The sequence below is a fragment of the Strigops habroptila genome, chromosome Z (genome assembly GCF_004027225.2).
Source record: "Strigops habroptila isolate Jane chromosome Z, bStrHab1.2.pri, whole genome shotgun sequence".
Lineage (NCBI taxonomy): Eukaryota > Metazoa > Chordata > Aves > Psittaciformes > Psittacidae > Strigops > Strigops habroptila.
The window spans coordinates 91,002,864-91,029,567 of NC_044302.2; the positions used below are offsets into that span (position 1 = coordinate 91,002,864).

At 54.9% G+C, this 26,704-nt stretch overlaps 1 protein-coding gene across 3 annotated transcripts; it reads right to left on the reverse strand.

The window, feature by feature from the left end:
* Window positions 1-22: 22 nt before the first annotated feature.
* Window positions 23-26,371, reverse strand: LOC115619828 (receptor-type tyrosine-protein phosphatase kappa-like). Of its 3 annotated transcripts, XM_030512719.1 has the most exons (31): window positions 26,204-26,371; window positions 19,202-19,384; window positions 18,404-18,628; window positions 16,788-17,030; window positions 16,419-16,652; window positions 14,653-14,895; window positions 14,275-14,517; window positions 12,832-13,122; window positions 12,516-12,613; window positions 11,830-12,028; window positions 11,396-11,507; window positions 11,029-11,275; window positions 10,857-10,896; window positions 10,208-10,313; window positions 9,966-10,033; window positions 9,595-9,737; window positions 9,385-9,472; window positions 8,702-8,772; window positions 8,404-8,440; window positions 7,044-7,141; window positions 6,738-6,854; window positions 5,463-5,620; window positions 5,251-5,386; window positions 4,402-4,551; window positions 4,151-4,250; window positions 3,598-3,677; window positions 3,052-3,186; window positions 2,539-2,664; window positions 1,805-1,962; window positions 1,419-1,554; window positions 23-824 (listed from the first exon to the last, which is right to left on the reverse strand). In XM_030512719.1, exons 1-31 carry the CDS (start codon window positions 26,307-26,309, stop codon window positions 750-752), a joined length of 4,446 nt encoding a protein of 1,481 aa, XP_030368579.1. In that variant the 5' UTR covers window positions 26,310-26,371; the 3' UTR covers window positions 23-749. The 3 variants fall into 3 exon arrangements, with proteins under 3 accessions (XP_030368579.1, XP_030368581.1, XP_030368580.1); XM_030512721.1 differs by lacking the exons at window positions 18,404-18,628; window positions 19,202-19,384 and having other exon boundaries at window positions 26,204-26,360; XM_030512720.1 differs by lacking the exons at window positions 23-824; window positions 1,419-1,554; window positions 1,805-1,962; window positions 2,539-2,664 and adding an exon at window positions 2,708-2,842.
* Between the last annotated feature and the right edge of the window lie 333 nt (window positions 26,372-26,704).

Sequence of the window (26,704 nt, forward strand, 5' to 3'; positions counted from 1 at the left end):
GATGATCAGAGGTCACCACCACCATGGTCAGCACAGAGCCTTTATTGGCGAGGCACAGATCAGAGCCATGGGGTCAGTCCTGGCTCTGAGGACCCTTGAGCAGCAAAGGCAGAACCAGTCTCTGTAGTGCAGCAGCCCCTGCTTAGAACCACATCCAGGATGTTTAAGTTGAGCTGCTACAACCTGGGATGGCCATGGTGGAGCCAGACAGGATGCTGAAGGAGCCTCTTGGGATCTAGCTGGGTTGTGGCACCTGGATCAGCATCAGGAAGATGGAGCTCCAGGAAGGGATTGTGTGGGGTGGGAAGGACTGTGGATTTTCCCTCCATTGGCTCTTGTTGGCCTTGGGCTTCACGGTTCTCCCAGGTTGGGGAGATCCTCCTGAGCCCCATGGATCTTACAGCAGTTCGATACTGCTCTGGCAAAACATGGTTGGGGTGTTGGTAAAGCTACGCCACTTTCCTGGGGCTGCCTGAAGGGACAAGGGAGCCTGATTCTCTTCATCTCTGCTTGTTCTGCATGCTCAGGCTGTGATTCCAGTAAGTTCCTGTGCAAAGTCTGGGCAAAAAGTCCTGCTTCAAAGCCTGACCACAATTTGGAGACAGTCCAGCTTGTGCTTTCCAGCCACAGAGGACCCAAGGCTGGCTTTTCATGGGAGTAAAGCATTGTGGGGCTGTGCACACCCTTCTTGTCTCCTCTAGTTTCCACTGTTACTGATGGAGGGCTGGAGATGCGCTGTGGCCATGCCTCTACTTGAAATTCCCATAGGTTTCAAATGAATTCAAGTAACTGAGGGCTAGTTCATAGCAGAGCCCATACTGCTCCTGTGGACAGAAGGATGCATGTGAGAACCTGGTACACCAAAAACTGCAATGGAAAGCCCATCTTGGTTGCTAACAGCTTCCTGAGCAAGCCAGGAATAGGTACAGCTCATTCTCCTCCTCCCAGCAAAGCCCACCTTCCCCACTGAGGAATCATAAGCATGTGCTCTGGTAGCAGAGGGCTGGGCTTCCCTGCTGCTGGAGCCAGTGTCCATGGCATGAAGTGTTTACTGCTCACTCCTATCCAGGGTGCTCATCCTATGATGGCCTTTAGCACTCAGAAGGGGTGGCGAGGTGGGTGCAGGACAGGCATCTGAGCACCCACCAATGCAGACCCCCGCTAAGCTGTCCCAATGCACCAGAAAGGGGCAGCTCAACCTGCAGGATGCTTTGGTGCCCATCCAGTTCTGCAGTACCTGCTCCTCAGTCAGTGTGTATGTCCCAGCAGCAGAAAACAGGGTTTTCAGAGGTCCCATCTGCCCCCGCTAGCCCCAGGGTGATCTGAGCACACTGGTGCTAGGGCAGCTGCTGGGGCAGTCCAAGCTATGGCCCTTGCTCTGGTCTTGCCATGCTGGCTGGGTTTGAATGCATACCTACCACGTTTTTAACCAGCTGTCTCCTCCGCCTCTTCAGCATCCTCACAGCCTGGGACACATCCACCAGCCCCTCGCTTTGGATCTGCTCACACAGGAAACTAGCAGCACAGAAGATCCCACTCCGGCTGGCACCATCCCTGCAGAAGAGAGCAAGGGGAGAGCAGGGCTGACCCTCAGAGGTGTCCCACTAGATGTGCAGGCTGTCAGGTTGATCTTGTCTGCAGATCCTGCATCCAGCCAGCCTCCACAGGGAAGCCTTCCTCCCTGAACCCGGCTAAGTCATGTCCATAAGTCCACCCAAGATTGAGCTGTGACCCAAGTTCACTGCTGCAGCCTGGTCTGAGGCAGCTCTGTGCCACAGCTGCTCCTCTGAGAGACATCACTCACCAGCAGGTGATGAGGATATGTCCATCCCGGCTCTGCCGATGGTGCGTCTCTACATTCCCTAGCAGGCTGATGATGGTGGCAGGGTGCGGGGGAAGATGCTGCTTCATGGGCCAGTCTTTGAGTTGCCAGAACCGCACTTCCAGTGGAGGCTTCTTGGGCTAGTGGGGAAGAAAGACACTGGGTTGAGCAGAGAAGAAGCCCATTTGCTTCATGGTGGAAAAGGAGGGACAGTGTGTGCCACTCCTGGCTCAGCCATGCACACTGGACCAAGGGAGCAGCTCCGGTCCCAGACTTCACCCTTCTCCATTGAGTGCTCTGGGTCTGGCAGATGGACAGACCACAAGATAAGAGCTCAGCATGAGGTTCAGCTCAGACTGATGCCAGCCCAGCACCCAGCTACCCATAATAGCTGACCCCATCCATAAACCACCACCGAGGTGCACAAACTCTGCCCATGGCTGCTGTCCTCCAAGTTAGAAAGGTACACAAGTATACCTCTGCCTGTAGCCTCACCCTCTTGGGACTAACCTTTCTCCCAGGGCAAAAGGCCCTGCGCTAGCCAGTACCATTCCAGTACCCCACCACATCCCTCTGACCACTGTGGCCCCTGCCATCCTTAGCTGTGACTTTGTCCCCAAATCAAAGCCTGCTGATGCTGGAGCTTAGCAAGTCCTCCCAGCTCTTGCAAAGGCCATTCTCAAAGGACTTTCTCCATCTCTGTGCAAAGTGCTTACCTGTTGCTTGTTGGTGAGGGCAAGTGTCCAGGCTGTGAAGCCAGCTCCGGGCTCCTCTGAGATGAGGTGGACATGGAAACGGCCATAGGCAGCTTCGCCCTGCATGGGCCAGAACTCTGCATATGTCTGTGGACACACACACACACGTGTGATCACACACAGCCCCTACCTGCACGTGTGTCAGAGCTCAGCCTTCACATGGGTGTGCACCAGCCCCTCGCCCATAAGCCACAGTGTACATGTGGGTGCTCTTCCTGCCATTTGCTGGGGACCAGCCCATGGTGCTGCAGCCAGAAAAGTAACACTGGAGAAGGGTAAGGAAAGCCTGAGGGATGCTCCCTTGCTGTGAGCTAGGGACACTCCCCAGTTTAGAGGTGTCCTCAGGGGTCTCCTGGATGCAGCCCACAAGCTGGCAGTGGGCTCCAACAGCAAGGAAAGGGGCAAAGGCAGAAAGCACATTGCCCAGCCTCACAGGGAGCCAGGAGAGGGCAGGGGTGCTCATGTGCTACTGACCTCATCCAGCTCCTGGAGCTGGTTCAGGACAACCACCGCTGTGCAGGTGTAATCCCAGACCAGAGCCCAGAAATCCACCACTGTGGTGGGGAAGGGCATCTGGGTGATGATGAGTCTGTCCTCTTCAGTGTATGTCTGCAAAACACACCGGGGTGCGGGGAAGGAAAAAGGTCACACAACCCACCCCTTGGGAGCCCCTCCACAGCCAGCAGGACCAGGGCAGACCCCGAGGAGATGCAGCCCACCCCAACCCTGTCCAGAGCAGGCTTGCACCCAGCTGACCCTCAGCTCATCACAACCCAGCTCATCGCATCCCAGCAGCCACAAGCCATCAGTTGCCTGCTGAGCTGCCTGTGCAGGCAGGGCTTAGGCTGTTCACGGGGGCCACCTCCTGGCAGCAGGGCCCCAGCCGCTGGGGTGTAGTCACTGTGCAGGAGCCCCAGGGCCGGGACACCTCAAACCACTGTGGCATGGCCCAGCCCTGCCCTGAACAGTGGTACCCTGGGGGGATGCTCCCAGTAGCTCCCACTGGGGCTGGAGCCTTACGTTGGCAAACACGGCATTGATGTAGCCTGGGGAGCCATCTGCGTTCAGCGAGGACATCAGGATGGGCCGGCAGGAATCCGCTGCGGAGGCAAGGGGCAGAGAGAGAAGGGATGAGCCATCCTCTCCCTGCACGAAGGCATGGGGCTCTCCTTGCAAGTGGTGGGGTCTTGTGGCATGGGCTGGAGGGGCTTGGATGAACAGGCACCACCAGCCCCGGGATGTCCAAAACCCCATGGGCAGAGGCATAGAGACAGAGCAGGTCCACCCTGCTTATTTCTCCTTGATGTCTCGCATAGGCTTCTTCATGGGGAAAGAGTAGACCCAGGGACATGTTTATCCCATGAATGCCTGTTTCCTGCAAGCCCAGAAGGAAGCAGGGATGGGGTCATGCTGCCATGGAGGGTCCAGCCTTACCTTATATTTGTTACCAACCAGAAAATATCAATTGGACCTTGGGCAGAACCTGTCAGTGGCACAGTGCTGGGCCGGGAAGCAGCAGGGCAGCACTGTCCCCCCACCCTGCTCTCAGGCTGCCCAGCCCTGCCAGTGGTACCTGGCAGGATCCCTGGGTTGCGGTTCTTGGGCTGGTTGCTGGGTTTCTCTGCTTCTCTGCATGGCAGGAGCTGGAACAACTCGGAAAACTTCTGCAGGGCCTGTAGGGATGATTCAGCCAAGCAAGTGCTGCCTGTCAGCTCCTCCTCTTCTTCAGCCACCCCAGAGGAATGCTCTCCCATCTCCATCCCACAGCTGGGGTAAGGGGAAGGCACTACAGACCAGCCCCAGTGCGTCAGATCTTGGTGGTACCTTGAACTCCTTCTCGAGGACACTGCTGTGCCTTGAGGTGTCAGCTTCTTGAAGGCAGCGGACATGGCTGGCGATGCTCTCCACTGGGACCCCAGTGATGCCGCAGAGCAAGCCTTCGAGCACCACCTCGTACAGGAAGGTGTACTGCTCCTGCATGAGGACACGGGTCAGCTGCAGCCTGGAGCAGCTCCATGAGGACCCCTGGGACTCCAGACAGCTGCCATCGACCAGCAATGAGCCAAGTCTACCCTTCACCTTCCTGCTGTGGGTCCCTGAGGCCAGACACCTCTCAGTGCAGGCAGTCTTGCTCTGAGACACAGCCAGCAACTGCAACAACCCAGGCAAGACCATCTTCCCGTGGTTTAATGCTCTCCCTCAGACCAGACCCCTGCTCTGGGGAAGAAAACCCAGAAAACCAGTGAACTACAAGCAGCTGAATGGTCCTGCCCAACCTAGTTTCCTCCAAAGAGTCCCAGGACTGAGCATGGGGACATAGTCCCTAGGCTTGGACACTGCTGCCCAGAAGATGCCACGAGGGCAGACATCCTGAAAACATGAAGGACATGTGGCCTCTCATTCATGCTTCTTGCCTACTTCTATACCAGGATGACTGGTGCATATGAATGCTGCTGGCACCTCAGAGGGTCTCAGGGGAACATGGATCTTAACTAGGTTTGGACACAGCATTGAAAACAGGGTCCTGCAGTCTCCATCACCCGGCAGCTCCAGTCCTGGTGTCTAGACTATGAACATCATGGCCAACATGACTTTTCATGCCACATCCCCTGGGAAGCATGGGAAGTAGATCTGCAGCCTGACAGCGTGCAGGGAACAGACAGCTCTCCTCACCTTGGTCTGCACCATGCTGACCCGCTGCTCCCGCAGCCTCTGCACGCAGTGAAACACATCCACCTTCCCCTCAGCCTTCCCCATCTTCAGGAGGAAGTCCAGGGCGATGAAGGTACCTGTGCGCCCAATTCCTGCACTGAGGACAGAGACAACTGGGGGTCAGGGCTATCCTGGCCAGCTTTCCCAGCATCCAACAGCTCCCAGCCCAATACCTGCAGTGCACCAGCACGGGGCCAGCGGGCGCTTCGGATGCCCTCTTGTTCACCACATCCACTAAGCACAGGAGCTGGGCAGAGTTTCTGGGGACCCCATGGTCTGGCCATAGCAGGTAGTGAAACTGCTCCACCACCCTTGGGAGAGCACAGCCTGCCTGCAAAGACAGAGACGTGGCTGGGAGCCGGAAATGTGGAAACTTGCATGGAGTAATTGCATGCCAACAAGTAGGGAGCAGAGCAAAACAACACTTCAAGGCGATATCAGCACACAGTGTTCTCCCCAGTACCCTCACCACAATGAATGCTTCACTATTGCTTATTAGACAGCAAAGGGCAAATTCACCCAGCACACAGCCACAAAATCCACTTTATTCTCTGCTCCCCTGTGCTGCGAACAGCGAACTCAGAGCATTAAACTCAGCTTGTGCCCCAGAGAAAAAAAAATATAAATTCAGAGTTTAGAGTATTTCCATAGACACTGAACAGTCCTGGCTTCCCCAAATAAGGTATTTCCTAAGGCTGCTATTGCACTAATGCGAATGTAGTCACTTTTGTTACCAGCCCATTATGTATTTTTCCCTAAACATGACATTCGCTCATCCTGAACTGATGAACTGCTATGTTTCACCATCAGGTGCTCTTGGAATTTTACCTTCCAGCTACACTTTGCTCTGGGCAAGACAAGAAATGACAAGAATATGCATGACTGCAATTTCTTTATATTGTACCTGTTTTTTCCTGCTTGCTACTCCTTCAGTTTCTGTTTTTTGTCTGAGGCATAGCTTCAGTAAAAGTACCCGTCTCGACAAATGTCATCATGTATATTATCTTAAACCATGGACTGTCTGTTCAGGTTTAGAAGCTGTAAATGACCACAGAGCTTCACTGTGGACCATCTGCAGATTGGCCCAGCAGACAGGAGGGCACCTGACCCTTCATCCTGAATGTACAGAGATGCCATTTTCCACCCTTTAACTGCTTTCATGCCCTTTGCGATCACCTCCTCTAAGCCCTCAAGGATGCACAATCTGTCCATGTGCATCATCTGTCCAGACTCAGCTGGGGTGAACACTGGAGCTGACCAGTTGCCTTTGTCTGGCACGGAAACCCGGGCCTGATGCCCCGGCACGGCATCCAGCGATAGCAATGCTGCCCTGTTAGTGCAGGAAACCAGGCAGGGCTTCCCATAGCATCTCTTGGCCAACAGCTCCCACCAGCTGCTGAAACCCAAAAACATCCTGCATCCCCATCTCAGCTACACACCAGGCTTACCTTCTGCAGGGAGAAGATGCGTGTGACAAGGCCCGTGGTGGTCCTGGTGTTGTGGAGTGTCACAGTGAAGTCCCCGTAAACCTGTTCCTGCTCTGGCCAATACTGCTCGCACTTGGTCTGTCAACAGCAGCAAGACCACCAATCACTAACAAACTCATGGGGGGAGTGTTGCAAGCCAGCAGGGCTGTGGAGCTGCTCCCTGCCCTCGCTGATAGCTGCACTGGGAGCAAAGCAAAGCAAAGCAGGCAGGGAAGCCTGGGCTCTGTGGAGGATCAAGCTGAGACCAGGCTGAAATGGTTTCTCTACCTTGTTCTGCTCCACTAAGCCCGTCAGCATCACGATGACTGAGGTCTTCTCCTGCCAGACCATCTGCCAGAAATCCATCACTGTCCCAGGCAAGGGGCCTTGGAGAGAAAGAGGAGAACCCGTGCTAGTGTCCAAGCCATGGAGTGTAGCTACTCCCAGGCATAACTCAGATGTTCCCAGGCTACGAGCAGCCCCAGGCTTCCCTCTGCACAGCCTGGGCACAGCAGCCACTGGCACACCGTGCTGGACACTTTGGCTTCATCACTCATGTTAGAAGCTGGGACAAGGAAGAGGGAAGGCAGCTGAGCACAGGATACATCAGAGAGTCACTGCTTCTTCAAGGGTTTCCCCATCCACACCCTCAGGATGACTGTGAGCTGGTCCCACATTTAGGGTCCTACTTCCCAAAGAGCATTCCTGCAGCTTTTGCAAGGAGCATGAGACCTCGTCACCACATGCTGCCACAGAGCAGACTAACCCATCCCAGCTCTGCACTGTTGGAAGGAGCCTGCCTCAGAGGGCACTGAGTGCAGGCATGTCAGGCATTTGCAGGTTTGTCCCTGTCACTCCAGCCATCAAAGGGATGGCAGAAGTTAGGTTAGGGTTAGTGTTTAGGGTTAGGGTTAAGGGTTAAGGTTTGGGTTAGGAGTTAGGGTTAGGGTTTAGTGTCTAGGGTTAGGGTCTAGGGTTAGGTTTAGGGATTAGGGTTAGGGTCTAAGGTTTAGGGTTAGGATTGGGGTTTAGGGTTAGGATTATGGTTTGTGGTTAGTCTTAGAGTTTAGTGTTGGGGTTAGTGTTAGTGATTTGGGTTATGATTTAGGTTTAGTTTTAGCATTTGGGGTTAGGTTTAGGGTTAGTTTTAGGATTAGTGTTAGGGTTAGGGTTAGAGGTTAGTGTTAGTGTTAGCGTTTAGGTTTAGGGTTAGGATTTGTGTTTTGTGCTAGGGTTTAGGGTTTGGGTTAGTGTTCGGCTTTAGGGTTATGGTTAAGTTTTGGGTTAAGGTTTAGGGTTAGGGTTAGGGTTATGGATAGTGTGCGTAGAAGTACCATGTTCCCACCCAAGGAGTTAGGTTATTGTTAGGGTTAGGGTTTAGGGTTAGGTTTTGTGTTAGGGTTAGTGTTAAGTATAGTGTGGGTAGAAGGACCATGCCCTCAGCCCAAGGAGCCCAGGGATCAGCTCTAGGTGGATGTTGCCGAACTGCCACCGAGCAGTATCCGCTGTTCAAGACAGACACATCCAGGAGATACAGGACCTTGGGTGAGACATTAGCAGCTCCTGGAGTGCTGCCCCACATCCCTGCTCCCCAAAGTGCTCAGGCCAGCAACTGGCATCTCCCGAGATGAGGGCTGGGAGCACCCACCTTGAGCTGCAATGAAGAAGCGCGGACTCCGGTAGCTCTGTGGGGCAGAGGTTAAAACATCTGCAATCACACAGGCTAGACATTTAACGGGGAATGAGATGAAGGACCCATTCCTACAGGCACCAGAGCCCAGGGCACTGGCACATCGTGTCCCACAGCACCACCCCTGCTAGCAGGTAGAGGAGCTGCATCTTGGCTCCTGTTCCCTCACACAGGCCCCTTTTTGCCAGAGGCCAGGCACCTCTACCCTTCCCAGGCACCTCTACCCTCCTCAGGGCAGCAATTCCCCAATACCTACATCCACGTAGCTGGCATTGATGTAGCCATTCCCTGTGTCAGAGGGCTGCAGCACCACACGGCAGTGATCATCTGAAAGAGAAGGGAAGCAGGATTTGGTGGATGGTCTGTTTGGGGCAGCAATGAAGTGACTGTTTAAGAAGTGGGATGTAATTTAGGAGAAGCGGGATTGCCGGCTCCTTCCTCAGCAGCACTCCAGGCCTCAGGACATGTTCAGAGGTAAAGAATAGCTAATGAGATGAAAGGTAACATGGCACAGCAGGAAATGCAACATGTTTTTGGGGAAGACTGTTCATGCAATAGCCAAATGTCCATGCTTGTGGGGCCCAGAGGAGCTTTAAGTTTCAACAGCAATCGGGTCACTCCCTCTGCTATCCCACAGATAGCCACCTCTGGATGGCACACTGCAGTGTTCAGCAATGACTAACAGAAAGAACAGGAATAGGAATTTCTAAGCTTGCAGGGAGATTTGAGAAGCAGAACAAGGGTTCTCCAACTGGATATAAAACAGTGAGGCCAACATGATGGTTTTGGAAAACCCCTTAGGGTTTCAGTAGCCACAAAAGGTGAGGTGAGGAGCTCAGCACTGCTCAAGGGATGGAGGGGCACCTACAGCAGCCCAGCACCCTGTACTGCCCAACCACCCCCAGGTGCCTGTGCCAGCCCCTGGAGAGCTCTGCTTACATGGGATGATGCTCTTGTAGCGGTTCTTGCTCTGATTACACAGCTCCTTCCCGGCATCGCAGGGATGCAACAAACTGGAGGACAGTTGCTGCAGAGGAAGAAGACAAGCCCATTCTGCATTGGCATGAGTTCTGGTGCTGGCCAAGGCCCACTGTATCGCACACCGAGGAAGGGGTGAGGGCTGGGTGGTAAAGCAAAAGTAAACCAGACCTGATACTCCCCCAGACGCCCAGCACCATGCCTGTCGACTGATTCGTCCTCTGTCTGCTCTGCCTCTATTTCTGCCCTCTTTAATCTCTTCAGAGCCTCCAGCAGTGCCTCCACGGGGACCTGCGTGTTCATCTTGCTCACATCTACAGAGACCATGAGGACAGTTTAGTACAGCAGTGGTCAGGACCACACCAAACCCTAGATTGTCCCTCCCCACACAGGTCCCTTTCTTCTGGGAGGCGTCCCTTTCCCTGTGCCAGCCAGCTCTGATCCCCTTGTTCCTGAAAGGATCTTACAGAGCTTGTAAGCACCCTGCCTGTGCTTTTAACAGACAGCCTGTACAGACAAGGCACACTCTGTTCATACTGCACCTCCTCGATATCTTCTCAGGGGGATAGTGCTGTTGTTCTCTGAGGTTTTTGAACTGTGGTACTTCCGCCTGCAAAACAGCAAGTCAGGACCATAGACAAGCAGAAAAGAGAAAAAGACGAGAGGCTGTTGCCCATTTAATAGCCTTATGTCCCACCTCAATTTATCTCAGGGTCTGCTTGGGCACTCCCTGGCAGTGCAAGGTACTGATGCCTCACACAGAGAAAGGGAGGCACATACTGACCTGAAGATCACGAAGAGCAGCAAAATCCCCAGTGCCAGGAGTGCAAGTACCAGCGATACTGCTGTAGCTATGGACATCCTGCTCAGCAGAGGCACTGGCTCCTGCCCTGCAAACAGCACATCTCAGTGTCAGGCTCCCACACGGCCTGAACCAGGTGTTGGGAGATTTCACAGACGCATGGGGTGAGAAAAACCCCACCTTCTCTCATCTCCCAACATGCATTGGAGAATAGTAAAGCTGGTGTGGAAAGAGTAGGTGCTTGCTTGGCGTGATACCCTCCAGCGTGGGCCCTATCTCCCTACCTGACTGCCCCAGGCACAACCAGAGCATGGCGAGAGGTTTGCATTGCTGGGGTGCACATGCACCAGGGGAGCACTAGGAGTAAGATGCAATGCGCGATGATGACACAGATGATGCACAGTGTCCAGATGCCATTGGAGCCAACCTGAGCAGGTGGCCCAAGGTTGGCTAAAGCTCATCCTCAGTAGGGAGCCTCAAGATCCAGAGAATTTCCACAAAGATGAAGAAGGACAAAGAGACTCCAATGCTGCTGCACTTGGCCAGCATCTTCCCATGGGAAGTGACCAGGCTGGGAAAAGGGAAAATGCAGGAGAAAGGCTCGGGCACAGGGAGTGAGGGGCCCGCTTACCAACAGAAAAGCTGTAGCAGATGCAGGTAAACTTCTCTGCCTGTTGGAGGAGGAAAGGAAGGAGACCTCAGTCCACTCCAGCCCCACTTCCCACCCTGGGGCAAAGGCCTCCCACCCATGGCCACGGAATGCCCTGGCAGCATCCCTGTGGAGCAGGACCCCATGAAGGCACCTGCTGCGAGCGGCGCACGATGCGGAGAAGGGCCGTGTAGTTGCAGCCCGGCCGGAGGGCAGCGTTGTGGTAACCCCGCCCGCAGGTCCCGTCGCCCAGCACAAAGTCCATCGGGGTGCTGAGGTTGAGCACGGCGGCCACATAGGCACCGGGCTGCTGGCTGGCGTTGAAGGGCGGTGGCTCCCCGGAGCAGACGCCTTCCACCGTCGTGCTGTTGTGCATCACGGCCACGAGCAGCTGGTGCTCCCTGCAAGGAGGTGGTGAGAGGAATCCGGAGGCGGGGATGGGGAGAGCGGAATGGAGGTGGCTGCGGGTGAGGAACCCGTCAGTGGGCTGCAGAGAGCAGAGCTGCGGGGGCTGCACTCACGTTGGCAGCTCGGGATGCCGGGCGATGGGATGCAGGGGGAGCACGGCCGTCCCTTGGGATGGGGAGATGTCACGGGCAGTGCGGCAGCTCATGTCCAGGGGCTGTGGGGCGTCTGGAGGGGGAGAGCCGGGGTGAGCATCAGCGGCAGCACCCGGGGGCTGTGCGAGGAGCAGGGCCAGCCCCGGGCAATCCAGGTTGCAGAGCACAGCTCCTGGTGCCCGGTTCCCGGCGCTGCAGGGGTGGGCACAGGGATGGGCACAGGTATAGGCACAGGGACGGGCGCAGGGACGGGCGCAGGGGTGGGCGCAGGGATGGGCACAGGGATGGACACAGGGATGGGCGCAGGGATGGACACAAGGATGGGTACACGGAGCTGCCGCAGCCGGGCACCCGCCGTGGCCGCCCCGCAGGGACCAGGGCAGCGGGAGCGTTACCCGAGCGGTTGGTCCGGAACTCCCAGAGCGCCGCAGCCCCGGCCCCGGCGGCCGTGAGTCCCTGCACGGTCACCACGTAGCTGCTGCCGGGGCCGTGCGCGGGCAGCGGGTGCGCGGTGACGGAGCTGCTCAGCCGCAGCCGCTCCAGCTCCAGCTCCAGCAAGCCGCTGTCCTGCGCGCTCCTGGCCGTGATGTTCAGCTGCGGACAGAGACAGGGCTGGGGCGGCAGCTCCCCCCTGCCCCTGGGAGCCTGCCCGCAGCGCACCGGGGCGCAGCAAAGCGCCCGGCAAGCGGCCCCTTCTCCGCGCCTGGGCGAGGAACCAGCAGGAGCCTTGGCCCCATGCGTGGAGCTCAAAGCAGGCAGGAGGAGGAGAGGAGGGATGTGGAGCCAGCCCTCCAGATGTCAGAGCGGCTGCAAGCAAAGGAGCAAGGCTGGGTGAGGAGCTGAGGGCAGGAGGGAGCCTGTTTGTCTGAAGAGGTGCAGTGAGCCTGGGGCCAGGTCATCGGTATGGCAACACGACAGGCATTGTGGTGACAGCCCCACAGAGGAGACCTGGCTTCTCTTTTCTCTTTCAGGTCATCACAGCTTTCCGTCCCCACCGTCCCCACGCTGCCTGCACTGAGCTCCAGGCAGGGGGCAGGTGCCAAGGGGAGGAGGACACGGGCAGCCCCTGGTCCCCTGGTACCTGGTATCCGATGATCTCCCCTTTGCAGGAGGGCAGCGGCTCCCAACTGAGGGACCCCGTGCTGGGATCCAGCCACAGCTGCTCCGGCTTGTCTGGCACTGGAAGCACAGGAGGGGCTGATGAGTGGCCCAAAACACGGGCAGGCAGCCCTGAACAGCCCCTTCCCCAGAGCCCCACAGCATCCAAGCAGCCCCAACCCCAGCACAGCACTGCAGGCAGTGGGTGACAACACTGTGGGTGAAGGGGACATTAATCCACCCTCCCCTGGGACACATCCCCAGCCTGTCCCTTATCTCCTATCCTCGTGTGCACAAACCTGTTTCCTTGGTCCTGACCAGCCATGTGAACAGGATGGTGCTGGGCGGCAGAGAGATGGTGACACTGTATTCAGTGAAGGGCTGCAGAGCGGGACAGGAGAATGTCCCCTCCTGGCCATGGAGCATCTCCTCTCCCGGCACCTCCTCAGCCTCACACGGAGGGGAGGAAGGCCCTGCCAGCCGGCACGTGGCCCGCATGTGCGAGCACGCCTCAGGGGCCCGGCAGGTCCAGTTCACTTGGATGCTGGTGCTGGAAACCTCCAGGGTCCCGGGGTCAACCTGGAGCACCTCTGTGGAGGAGACGTTACGAGAGGGTCACTGCCTTCCCTTCCCCTCCAAGCCCTGCAGCCAAACTTCATCATCCCCATCATTCCCTCCGCACAGACCCAGCAGAGAGGTTCATCTTCCCTGACAGCAAAGTGAGAGGTGGAGCTCCAAGATACCACACGGAACAGCCCTCCACACCAGATCCGAGGAAGGGGATGAGGGGAAATAGGGCCCTACACTGGCTCCCCCGAGCTTCCCAGGAAAGGGCAGGAGGAGCAGGAGATCCAGGGACTGGGGCATTCACGAGGTGCTCACACTATGCACCAAGCTCGCACAGTGCCTGATGGAGCAGTGTTTGAACCCGGCGCCTTGTGGCGTTGTGCAAGAAGCCCGGGCGATGTGATGCCCCAGGAACCTGCCACATGAAGTCAATAAAGCACCCGAGGGGACCAGGCTGCACACCCTGAAAGCTTGGGCTATGCAAGGAACTGTCCTTCTTGTGGGTGGGGGCCACAGGAGGAGCATCCCTTTCCCCTGCCACAGACCTCCCCACAAGACCCATGCTCAGAGCTGCCCGCAGGGAGCCAGCCCTGAGCCCTTGTGCCAGGTCTCAGAGCACTCAGTGAGCTTGGGAGCAGCAGAGGACTATTGTTGTCAAACCTCAGGGACCTCTCTCTGCCTTCCCAAGTCATTCCATGATTGCCCTGTTCTCCCTTGGAGGGAGCCTCAGAGCCCCAGGCTGTGAGGAGATGGTGTCAAGCCTTTGCCCACCATGACCGAGAGCCTGGAAAGGACAGCCCATGGGGAGAAGGCTGTGGGACACAGAGCTGCATGGTCTGGGGGGACAAAGGCAGCAGAGCCCTTCAGTGCCCTTTCGCCAACCCTGATGCCGTGCAGACCTTGTACTCCACCACACAGAGCTCTCCCATGCTGCCTCCTCTGTGCACATGCTCCTGCCACGAGCCCTCAGGGGCATCCTCATCTCCTGCACCTCCAGTGAGAACCTCCCAGCACTGGCAAACTGCAGGCTGGACTCAGGGCAGGCTCGGGGGCTGCCTCAACACGGCTTCAGCAGCACCTTCCATCTCCCCAGGCCTGTGCACACAGAGCCTGCCTTCCCCTGCTCAGGACGGGTAGAGTGGGGCAGCCAGGAGAGCTCCTGATGCCTCCCTTACCGATGCACTCCACTCTGGACCAAATGTGGTTCCATTGGCCTCTGCTCTCCTTTCCAAGCCAAACTTCTCTGTATTCAGGTTTCCCATTGCTGTTGGACTGGACTTCCCTTGAACATTTGACACTGGTGAAGGATGGCTGGAAACCCTCAGGACAGCTCAGCATCACTTTTTCATTCTTCTTGTAATTGTCCCGATCTGGTGTCAGCTGGAGCCTTGAGTCCCACCGGGGCCTTTGGCATGTTTCTGGTGGAGGTGAAAGTGGGTGTTAGTTGGGGTGGGAGATGACTAGCTGGGTCAGGGGGTGGTGGTGGGATATTGGCAATCATTCAGTTAGGGGCAGAGTGGGGCAGCCAGGGGAGCTCCTGATGCCTCCCTTACCGATGCACTCCACAGTGTTCCGAGTGCGGTTCCATTGGCCTCTGCTGTCCTTTCCAAGCCAAACTTCTCTGAGTACAGGTTTCCTATGACTGGTGGTCTGGAATTTTCTCACGCATTTGACATGGGTGAAGGATGGCTGCAAACCCTCAGGACAGCTCAGCATCACTTCTTTGTTCATCTTGTAATGGTTCTGGTCTGGTTCCAGCTGAAGCCTTGAGTCCCACTGGGGCCTTTGGCACGATTCTGGTGGAGGTGACAGTGGGTGTTAGTTGGGGCGGGAGGTGCTGAGGTGGGACATGGGAGAGAAATCCCCAGCAATCCATCAGGCCCTGGAGGGAGAGGGAAGGTGACATGTCCTTCTGCCAGGATGAGACCCTTTGGTCAGGGAGGTTGGGGTCGGCTCTCCTTGTGTACCTGTAGCACGAAGGGTCACTCATCCATGAATCTCCCCATCCACCCTTGTGCCCAGGGACACTGTATTCCCTCCTCCATAGCGCACAGCAGGGAGCTTCCCAGGACATTCAGCCTGCACCAGCAGACCCCCTCCAGGCCCTCCTGCAGACATGTCCCCCCACAGCTCAGGCTCCCCCTGATGGGCCATGGCACCACCAGCCCTGCGGGGATGCAGGTCTCTGCAGTCGTGGCTCATCGCTCCCACAGGGACCAGAGGTGCCCCTGTTACACTTCTGGGCTGGCTCAGTCAATCCCTGAGCTATTCTCCTCCTGTCCCATTCCACTGTGCAGTGGGGCATGGGGATGAGCAATGCCTTCTCCATTCAAATCACCTGCTTTACCACAACTCCTGCCCCTTTTCCTTGCCACAAGCTCTGCTCCCTCCTCCACGTCCCCTCCTCACCACATTCAGCATCCCCTGGGCTGATCAGGCACAGCCTGCCCCTGCAGTTTGCCAATTGCTGCAGGATAACGTTCTGTGGCAGTGATTCACACAGGCAAAGATGCTGGCAACTTGGGAAGGAACACGTCCCTGTGCCAGCCTCTGTGAGGGGCATTGAGTGGCCTCAGAGAGCTTAAAATGCAATCTTCCTTTTCCCAGAGGGTTGGAGAAGGGATCTCACAAGGCTCAGATCATCTTCTGAACAGCCACAAAGCAGTACAGACATGCTGGTGTCAAGTACCTCATTGTCAGGCTTTGCTCCCAAACAGCCTTTATTGCTGAAGGCAAGAGATGCCAAACTGAGAACCACAACCATGGATACACATCTATGACCTGCCCCCTGCCCCGGCACCTAACCAGTGCTCGCAGCCAGGCACATCCAGCTGCAAAAGCAGCAGCAAGGTGCCTCTTGATGTCTGAAACTGGTCACTCCAGCTCCCTGGTAGGGGAGTAGGAGGAGTTTGGCACCACTGTGTTCTTAGTAGCTGGACATGACCTTTTGGGAAAGCTCCTGCAGTGAGACAGGCGTCTGCATTTGTTCAAACATCAGGGCATGTGGTTCAGGGAACGGAGGGAAGTGCAGCACAGTGTGTCCCCACCTGGACTGCATCACAGCTCACATGGAGCGACAAAGGGGTCCTTCTGCCCTCACTCCCTCTGAGGCGTGTGGTTGTCGGCAGCCTTTGGTGCCGTGAAGAGCACGATGTGTACCTGTCATCCTTTAATCGCAAGAACTGCTCCACGGTCATCAAACCTCCCAGCACCGACCCCAAGGGAAAACCGTGACCTTCCCATGCTGACTCTCACTCATACACATTCCTACACATCCTGTCCCTGCAAATGACCATCCTGCTCCTGATGCCTCCCTTACCGATGCACTCCACTCTGGACCAAATGCGGTTCCACTGGCCTCCACTGTCCTTTCCAAGCCAAACTTCATATTTGCCATGACTGATGGACTGGAATTCCCTCCAACATTTGACATGGGTGAAGGATGGCTGGAAACCCTCAGGACAGCTCAGCATCACTTCTTCATTGTTCTTGTAATTGTCCTGATCTGGTGCCAGCTGGAGACTTGGGTCCCACCGGGGCTTTTGGCATGTTTCTGGTGGAGGTGAAAGAGGGTGTTAGTTGGGATGGGAGGTGACTAGCTGGGTCAAGGGGTAGGGGTGTGATATCGGCAGTCATTCCGTTAGGGGCACAGCAGGGCAGCCAGGGGAGCTCCTGATGCCTCCCTTACCAATGCACTCCACTGTGGACTGAATGTGGCTCCATTGGCCTCTGCTGTCCTTTCCAAGCCAAACTTCTCTGTATTCAGGTTTCCCATTGCTGTTGGACATGTCCTTTCCTGTACATTTGACATGGGTGAAGGATGGCTGCAAACCCTTAGGACAGCTCAGCATCACTTCTTTATTCTTCTTGTAATTGTCTTGGTCTGGTTCCAGATGGAGTCTTGGATCCCACCAAGGCCTCTGGCACGATTCTGGTGGAGGTGAAAGAGGATATTAGTTGGGGTGGGAGGTGCTGAAATGGAACATGGGTGGGTGGTTGGGGAGAAATCCCCAGTGATCCGTCAGCCCCTGGAGGGAGAGGGAAGGTGAAATATCCATCTGCTAGGACATTACCCATAGGTAAGGCTTGTTGAGATGGGGTTCACCTTGTGTACCTGGAGCATGAAGGATATCCCTCATCCATGAACCTCCCCCATCCACGAACCTCCCCCATCCACCCACTTCTGTCTGCGGACCCCCTTAGCCATCTCCCACAGCCTCAGACATTGAGGTTCCCATGTTGTCTCTCTCTGCCCATCTCACCTGAGCACTTGGCTGCCTGCGCACTCATCCCCACACTCAGCACAGCTCTGTCCCTGCCCAGCCCAGTCCCGCACCCCCATCACCTGAGGGAGAGCATTGCTCTTCCCTCAGCTCCATCCCCCTCAGCCTTCAGCCCTGATACCAGGGGCTGACCCAGGTCTCAATTCAACCCCTTCAGTCCAGCTCCTGTGGTTGCAGGAGCCATCCCCAGGGTCCCTCACCTACATGGGCAGGCAGGGGGACAGGCAGACCTGTGTACTCCTGGAAGGCACAGCAAGGATCGTGGCACCTCTGTGGGCACCTCGGTGCTGGCTCCACATCCTGCCCCATGCCCTGGCACCTATCTGCAGGGTCTGACACTTGCCCTGCTCAGAAATCACTGCAGGAGCTGCAAGCTTGCCTATACGGCGCTACCTTGTCTCTTGTCTCCTGGCTGGGCTGTCTCCTTCAACACTTTGCATGGGCAACACAGCACCAAGAAGGGACTGTGATGTGCCTACTGCTCAGCTTGGCAACAACACGGCTGGCTATCAAGAATGAAGGTAGACAGGGGACATGGGAGAGCTGCTGCTGCTTCACCTATGTGCTCTGTGATCCTCAAAATGCGTATCCAGGTACCTGTGCTACTCCTGCCCCACCAGGCATTTCAATACACTGGTTTTACAGAGCTCACTTGCAGAAATTCCCTTGCACATATTTGACCTTGGGGAAGGATAACTTGAGATCTCCAGGGCAGGACCGTGTGCCTGGGCAAGGTAGTGATATAGGACACTGGGAGAGGGATGGAGAGAGGGGCAGGATCTGGCCTCCTCCAACTTCCCCATATCCTGCAACTTAGGAACTGGCTGGGAAGAGATGCAGGGACAGTCAGAAAGCCTGTACCATGCTAAAGGTTTTTGTCCCTCCCCATCTTGGAGTCTGCTCCCAGCTGGGGCCTGTCTCTGAGCTGTGGCCAAGGTGTCTCATGGGTATGTCAGGATATTCAAGGTCCCTCCTCAAGAAGAGATGCATGTAGCAGGGAGACCTACTGTTCCCCACTTACCTGTGGTGCAGGTCAGGTTCTCTGCCACCCCATGCCATGTTCCCTGAATATCCATCTCCCAGTCATACTTCCAATCTGGAGATCTCCCTTTTGCACATCTGATCACAGCAAGGGGAACAGGGTCCTCCATAGAGCAGCTCAGTGTCACCTCTTCACTGATCCTGTAAAAACTCTTCTGTGGGGTAAAGTAGATCCTCGAGTCCCACTGGGGCTGCTGGCACTTCTCTGCACAGAGAAGGAGCCAGCGTAAGCAGGTTGGGAAGGGGCCTGCTAAGGTGTCTGTTGCCCTCATTTTGACACTGTCCAGCTCCCTTGGTTACCACACTCAACTCCAAACCCCTTTCTTGCACCTAGTGAAGGGTGGTAGCAGATCCTCCCAGGAGCAGTCCCCTCCATCGCCACAGACATGTAGGCTTCCCCACTCAGGCTCCATTTGGGTAACGCTGTCCATGGACTGGGCTCCTTATGTCCGCTCCCACCACCTCAGCCATATGCCTAGGCACTGTTTAAAGGCGCTGGTCATACAGCCAACCCCAGTGTTGGGACCCTTGTTCCTGTCTTTGAACCCCTCCCCAGGACCACAGACCCCGGTAGCTGCCATGGCAAGGTGCTGACACAAAAGGTGTCCCAGCACTGCCAGGACAGGAGGGAAAGCCAAGACATCCAGGTCTCCCATTCGTGGACTGTCACCCCGGTGGGGCTGAAGCATGACCCTGTCATGGAGGGTCCGCCACCAGCTCAGCACCCTTACCTGCACCACAGGTGAGTGGGGTCAGGGTGACGCAGGGCTCTGCTTACCCTTGCAGGTGGCAGTTGTGTTCCACAAGGTCTGGGTCCCATTGGAAATGCATCTGATCCTAGAGACTGATGGCGTATACTCCCCAGCACAGCTCAGCTGCACCAAGTCGTTCAGGGCATAGCTGCTGTGGTATGGGGTCAGCTGCAGCTTGGAGTCCCAGTCGGAGGGAAATTTACATCTTCCTGTGTGCAAAAGCCACAAGGGAGAGCCCTGAGCATCACTGAGCTCCAGCAGCATCCGGAGGGGCGGGTAAGTCCCCATCAATGCAGAGGGGTGGCACAGATGATTACCTCCCAGAATGCAGCCCAGGGTGCATTGGCCCCCTTGCATGCTCAGTTGCAGTGCAGGAGGGTACCCAGAGCCCCTCTGTGCTGCAGAGGAGTCCCAGTCAACGGGATCCAGCAGCCCGGAGGATGCTGCTCTCTCCCCCAAAGACAGGGCCTGTGGCACCAGACCTAGTGAGTCCTTGATGGCACCACTCACTCGTGTTCCCATCACCTCTCTGGGCACTGCTTGCTCATACCCACATAACCACTTATTTGCCGCAAAAAGCACACTCAAGTTGCCAGTTCACTTTTGCTCTGCAGGTTGTACTTGTTATTTAATCCTTTCCACCTCTTGCTCAAAATACCCGCTGGCTGCTAGAACTGGGTACCTCCTATTCCATATCACTCCCATCCTTACTGAGGAGGGGAAACACTCCCGCAGCTGGGTTGGCAGAAAGGACTCAGCAGGGACTGCAGGTATGTATTATTTAACCAGCTGCATGTTTAGTGGCTTTTTTAAACATGTAGATTGGGCAATTGATGGAAGTAAATCACTACATTCGTTTTCCATTAGTTCCTAGACAGGAGTGCCACCGCCTCTCTGCATGGCACTAATGTGGGGCTGTAGCTCTGACCAGGTACCAATTTTCATGTAATGAGAAATGTACCTCTCTGTTAGCTCTTTTCAACCAACAAATTCAGCTGCAAGTATCCAGCTATTGTCCAAAGTTACCAGGGTGCATCAAGGCAGGCACAGTGAATTTGCACTGCTTCCCAGCACAATGCCCAAGCGGCATCAGGACTCACCAGGAAACCATGGATGCTCTGCACTCCTCATGCAGCAGGCTAAGAGACTACAAGACCTGCATCACCTCAGCCAGAATAAAACCCCTGCCAAGTAAATGGGATAAAATACCACCAAAATGGTAAATCAAGCAGCAATTATTTCAGGCAGGAAAGAGCTACTCGTGAAGGCATTTCCAGTGTTTCATTTTGCATTTCAGGGCCCAGAATCAGGCCTGTACATCAATCGATGGAGATCCTTCCAACCTGGAGTCACAGCAGAAACCTGAACAATTATTGCTTGAAAAGAGGTTTGCGGGACCTGGCCTCGATCAAGAAGCAATTTGAGGGAATAAAACTCTTCCAGCACTCATGGGCATGGCTGGCATCCCTCAGTCTGCCCAAGTCTTGACCTTCAGTGCAAAGAGCACTCATTGCCTTTCCTTTTCTAAGTGCTTCCATACCTCCTGGTAGCTGTTACCATCCTCACACTGACACAAAACCCACCAGCAGCACACACATGGCAACCTGCCCGGCAGGAAATGAGGAGGTAATGATGAATTCTCCTCTGTGTGCAACCTGCTGACAGAGATGCACATTTTGAGAGATATCTGGGACAGTGTCTTCCTACAAACACCAGAGCTCTGCCCTGCTCCTACCCCTCCCTGAGCCACTCACCAAAACATTTAGTGCCCTTTGTGTAGCAAAGCGTTTGCTGCTGATTGAATGAGCCTCTCTAGAGGTTTTTGGCCTTGCATGGTGCTTCCTTACAAAGGCCAGGGGTAACACTGAGTTTAAAAAGGCCACATCTCATGGTTGCCGCATTAGAGGTGTAATGCTGTGCAGATCTTCTGTAGTACAAAAGAGAATTGCTTTTTGTTTAAAATTCATGGTGTTTTTTTACTGAAAGGTGAAGCTTCTGCATGCTGAAATTAGGAGTATTCAGCGTTGTGCTTATTACTGTTGGCAGGCACTTGGAATTGATTCAGCCTTTCCCTTAGCTTTCGGCGGCTCACTAAAATACAAGTAAATAGGTGCTGTGTAAGGCTTCCTGGCTGGAAAAAGGTGTGAGAGGATCCTTTGGACTAAGCTGGAACAACAGCTACATGTTTCTGACTAGGCTGGCCACCTTCATCAGGACTCCAGTGAATCACTTCTCTTAAACCTGGGCGTTTATCAGCCCCAACCCTTTGGCAGAGGTGTCGGCATAGAACCATAGAATCTTTTCCCTTTTCCTTTTCTTGAGTGAAAAAGGCTTGGTAGAGGCACAAGCACTACACTAGTGAGCAGTCCTACAGGCAAACCCTCTTGCTCCCTCTTTGTACCTGGCTGTGCCCACTGAGCCCCATGCAAGCACCAGCGGGATGCCTGTCCTCCGCAACTCGTCCTTTCCCTTCCGAGCCCTCTGAGCTACGGGGATGGTCATTTGGTCTCCCTTTTTCTTCTCTGCAGGCTCCCCTATGCACTTTGGCCTGCCAGATGTGGCCATGTCATGCTCACACATGCGGTGGGCAGGGGCTGATGTAGCCCCCTGGGCTGGGCTGGCAATGGACCACACTGGGCAGAGCCTGAAGGCTATGTGGGATTGATCAGAAAGGGCAGGCAGAGCCCACAGCTCATCTGCATCCTCAGAGGAGCCTGGAGAGTGCTGCTATAGGAGACTGCACCAGCCACACAAATTAGGCTGGGAATTAATCCTGTCTGACAGAGGGAAGGGTATGACAAAATGAGCTTGCTTGCCTTGTGAAGGGATACTGTACATCAGCGAGACAGCCTGGGAGGCTGCCAAAGCCTCTTGTACACAGAGCATCCTTCTAGCAGTGCCCGTGCCATCACAGCCCCTCCAGAGCTTGCTTCCTACCCGCACCCCTGCTGCTGCACGGGAGCTGACGACAGGCAGGGTGTCACAGCGCCAACACCATCTGCATTCAGGCATCTGCAGCTACTCAGAGCCCTTCCTGGTGCCATTTCGAATGACTGTTTGAGGGTAAAGCCTCGAAGTCTCTGCTTCCACACAGAAAAGGGAAGAGAAGACACTTTCAGCCCACGTCTGTTTTTGTCTCAAAAACACTGCTGAACACAATCCAATTCAACCTCACTTCTCCAACAAGCCCAATAGCAGGGCTGTGATTACCACCTGAAACTTATTGAGAGAAACTAACCCATGACTATTGGGTGCAGTTGAGATACACAGGCTGGGGGGAGACGCCTCTGTCCTCACCCCCTTTCTGACACTCCTTCCCCAATCACCCCATAACATTTGCCATGGGAAAAGAGCTCCTTGGAGCAACGGAGCCTTTGCTCTAACCCAGGGTGGGTGTTTATGTGTTTTGGTGGTGGCCATGGCAAGTCTCCATCAGTCTGGAGCTCACCACTTGTGCAAAAGAGATGGATACACACGTGTGAGTGGTGGGACGGGGCACTGCTGGGGAAGGGAGGGTGCTCAGAGAGAAAGGGGAAAGAAACACTCAGCTTCTAGCTTTGTAGGCACTAGCAGCATCTGGAAGAGTAAAACAGTCATCAGACACTGTTTTTCACCCTGCACCGCAGTATGCAGAGAGCTGCCCACAGGCCTTCCACCCCCACCTATAGGAAAGAGGCTGAGACAAGTGAAATTTCAGCATGGAAAATATGGTGTAGATGTGACCAAACAGACACTTCTTACAATGTACAATGTGTGCTCACTGCAAAACAGAGAACACTGAATGCCTAGGCAGGAGTGGTAACAAAAGGTTAGCTTATTTGCCTCATATAGTCAGAGATTAACTGTTATGTGGGTTGGTTTGGGGTTTTTTTTTCAGTTGATTCTACTAAATGAATACACTCCTTGTTAATATGGTTTAATATCCATGAATATAGAAAGCATTTTACAGAAATATCTGGGCTGCCTGTCTCTGCTGCAAAGGAGTTATGAGCCTGGCAGGCAAAACAAAGCCCCAGCATGCACCAGAAGCAGATGTCGGGGAGGATCAGGACAAATAGCTGCGTTGGTAATTCAGGTCAGCCCTTTGCTTACCAGCAAAAGATGTACTTTCTTACACTGTATTATCCCATACATAAAGAATAAAAGACCAGGTGAAATCTAAGGAGTAGCAGGCAAAGTTCAACCCTTTTCCCACGGCAGCTCAGCAGCTATCAGAGGTGACAGCACAGCGCACTGGAGTCTTGCTGTGTTTGGTGCCATGTGCTTGCTGAGAGGAGCTAAGAAAAGCAACCACCATTTCTGCCAGTGGAAAGTGGTATTGCAAACCACTGAGAAGACACACACAGGTCCTAAAGCATCTCTGTACTCATCAATACCAACCAAAGGTGCTGAGTGGGTCTTTGAGAACGATGGGCAGGGTAAGGGTGGAAGGGGCAGAGACATTTCTGAGATGCTCTGTCTGAGAGCAGAGCTGTGCAAAGGAGATGGCAAAACAGATCACTGAATAAGGCACTGCAGGAAGAGTAGGGAAATGGTGGCACTTCAACCTGTGCTCCTCTGCCGTAGAAAAGGCTAGAGGTTTAAGAACAGGAGGTGAAATACTTGTTTCCTGGAACTGTACTCTGGTAATGAGAAGCATGGAGGAGCACACAGTTCAGAGCACCAAGGCACTCCTCTGCAGCATCAGTTGGTGTATGTGCTCCCAACAGGATTTACTCTAGGCACTGCTTGAAATTAGAGTCCCACTGACACAAAGCCTTTCAGACTGAGTGTGACCTTATTTTACTTAGCACCCTTCTACACACCAGGCACTGCAGTGTGCCCCTAGTTAGGGCTCCTTGTCAGCTGCTACTAAATCACTACTTAATGTCAAGCAAGGCTGATGAGAAAGGGACCAGGGCCAGCCTGGATCACAGACCCTGCCTCTGCAGGGAAAACATTCCCTAGAAGCTTCTCCACCTGCCTCCCAGGCACATTGGGACTGTAAAGAGATGAGGTTTTCACAGAGGTGCAGCGTCTCCCTTGGGAGAAAACCCCCATAAGAACAGCATAGCAAGACAATAAGGTGACAATAGGACAATGAGACAATGCACCCTTCACGGTGTGATGGGGTGAGCAGAGAGCAGCACTGTGCTGGCTCACACTTGCACGACACACATCGACCACATCCTCTGCCTGCAGCTGCTCTGCTTTTACTTGAGCAGTGCTCTCATCCCTGGGATGCTCCTCAGCCATCTGCCCTCATTTCTTCAGCAAATGCCAGGCCCTGTGGTCCACGGCCCTTCCCCAAAATTATTTCCATGCCTGGGCCTTTTCAGGAACCGGTGCTGCCAGCGCTTGGTGCTGGGCGGGGAGCTGGCACAGTGATTTGGGCATGCAGGAGCCCTGCTGAATGGGTACAAGCCCACACTACCCAGCACCGTGGTCCTCCCAGCATGGGGGTACACTGTGGGTGCTGCAAGGGGTCAGCAATGTGAGCGGGAGCAGCTTATCCAGTCCTCACTTAGCTATTGCCACTCCCGATTGTACCCTACATCTGCCAGGGTCATGGGAGATGCTCAGGGACCCCTGGGAAGGGAGACCCTTGGATCATGTCCTGTGTTCCCCATCTTGCCCAAGAGTTTTACTCTGCCCCATTGCCACTTTCTGCCCCACAGATGCCCATTCCACCCTAACGTGGATGGGAGGGACTCTCCTGCCCCATCCTGGCCATCCACCTTGTCCTGTCCCTCAGCAAAAGAAAGCCCCCAATCCATAAAGCACAGGTCCTGGGATGGGGTGAGCCCATGTGCAGAGGATGCAGCAGGGCTGCCCGCACTGCTGGGTGCGGCTGACAAATGTTTTTGTCTTGGTTCCTCTTTTCACAAACAGCAAAGTGCGAACTCAGCAGTACCGTCTCTGCTGCAGGCAGCCCCAAGGATAAGCTGGGTGACCGAGATGCGCGGAGCACATCGAGTCTGCTGCCCACTGGGCTCCCGCTGCATCCCACCACACATGGTGGGGACAGGTCCTGGCCTTAGTGTGCACCATGTAAGCAAGCTGGAGAGCCACCCACCCTTGGGCATGGTTGTAAATGCTGGCCTGGGAGCAGCCCCACTGGGGGATCTGGGCAAAGGCAACCACTGTGGGCTGGAGGATATCCTCTGTTGCGGGTCTAGCACTTGGTTTTTGAGTAACAATGTGCTATGCTCACGTTCCCTTTAACCACAGAGACACATTTCCCCTGGGAACAGGCTGCTGTGGCCCATATCACACAATACAGACCCTGCCGTCACTTCACACCAGCAATTAAAGATGCCAGTCCCATTTCCCAGCCTCTATCATACCATACTTCATCAGCAGGTTTCTCTAGCCTGCATCAGCCCGGGCACATCCTCACCGTGGATCAGGACAACATTAGTTTAGTGATTTTTATTGAAGATTGGTTTAGAGAAATACTCCAATTCAGGCAGATGCAGAGCGCCTGAACCACAGCTCAAACCTCAGTGTAACATGTGAGCCTGCAGATACCCAGTAACTGACTTGCGAAATGGAAACGTGCAGCCTGTGTAGGAAGAGCCTGCAGAGCCCTTGGGGTGCCCTGGACTTCCAGCACCAAGGAAGCCCGTTAAAGAGCAATCCCAGCACTTCATGTGTCTTCTGGACACACAGGAGCTCAGCTCACGGCTCCCCATGTCTTTGCTGGGCACCAGCACCCATTTCCACTGCAGTGAGGATGTGACATCTGCACAATGTGTAGAGATGGCCACCTTGTGCTCCCAAGGATACTGCCTGCTCCATGGAGGAACCTTATGGCCCCTGCAGAGGCTTTTCCAGCACTCTGAGGTTTGCTGCTTTCCATTCCCAAACAGAGGTTCACCCCAACAACCCAAGTAACACCCAAATGTCTTGGGTCCTGGTATGGACATCAGCTGCAGTCCTCTCTGATACAGCTACTGCATCCTGCACGCAGTAAAGATGCATGGCAACCTAACAGCAGGAGGGCAGCGAAACCTTCTCTTATGGGTAGAGGAGTGAACCCTTCTTACCTGTTTCCTCGGCTTCTCCGGAGATGTTGGAGTCCGGCTCTTCCTGCTCCTTTGCTGCCAGCAGAGGTGTGAGGAGCAGGAGAAACATCCATTGTGGCAGGGCCATGTTTGCTTACGCTTCCAGGGCAGGACGAGGTGTCAGCCCTGCTGGGTGCCTCACAGCGCACCCGTCTGATTGCAAGAGGTGCGAGCACACAAAGGAAACAGAGAAATCACACATGGTGCAAGAGGCTTCCTCATTGGAGAGGGAACCTCTGCCAGTGTCAAGTGCTGCTTTTGTTCTTCTCTTCTTTGCACCGGGGCAGCTTCACGCCTCTTTTGCAATTGTACTGCTCTGAGAAAGTTTTCAGGCTTTCTGGCAGGAGAAGCTACTAGCCACAACAGCTGGGTTGCTGCGTCCTCCCCCAACACAGATCTCTGTGGTCCCAGAAGGACTTGTGAGCTGTGCTGGTTCATGGCTGGGGTTTTTCAGGAAGATGGAGCTTGCACACGCACACAGTA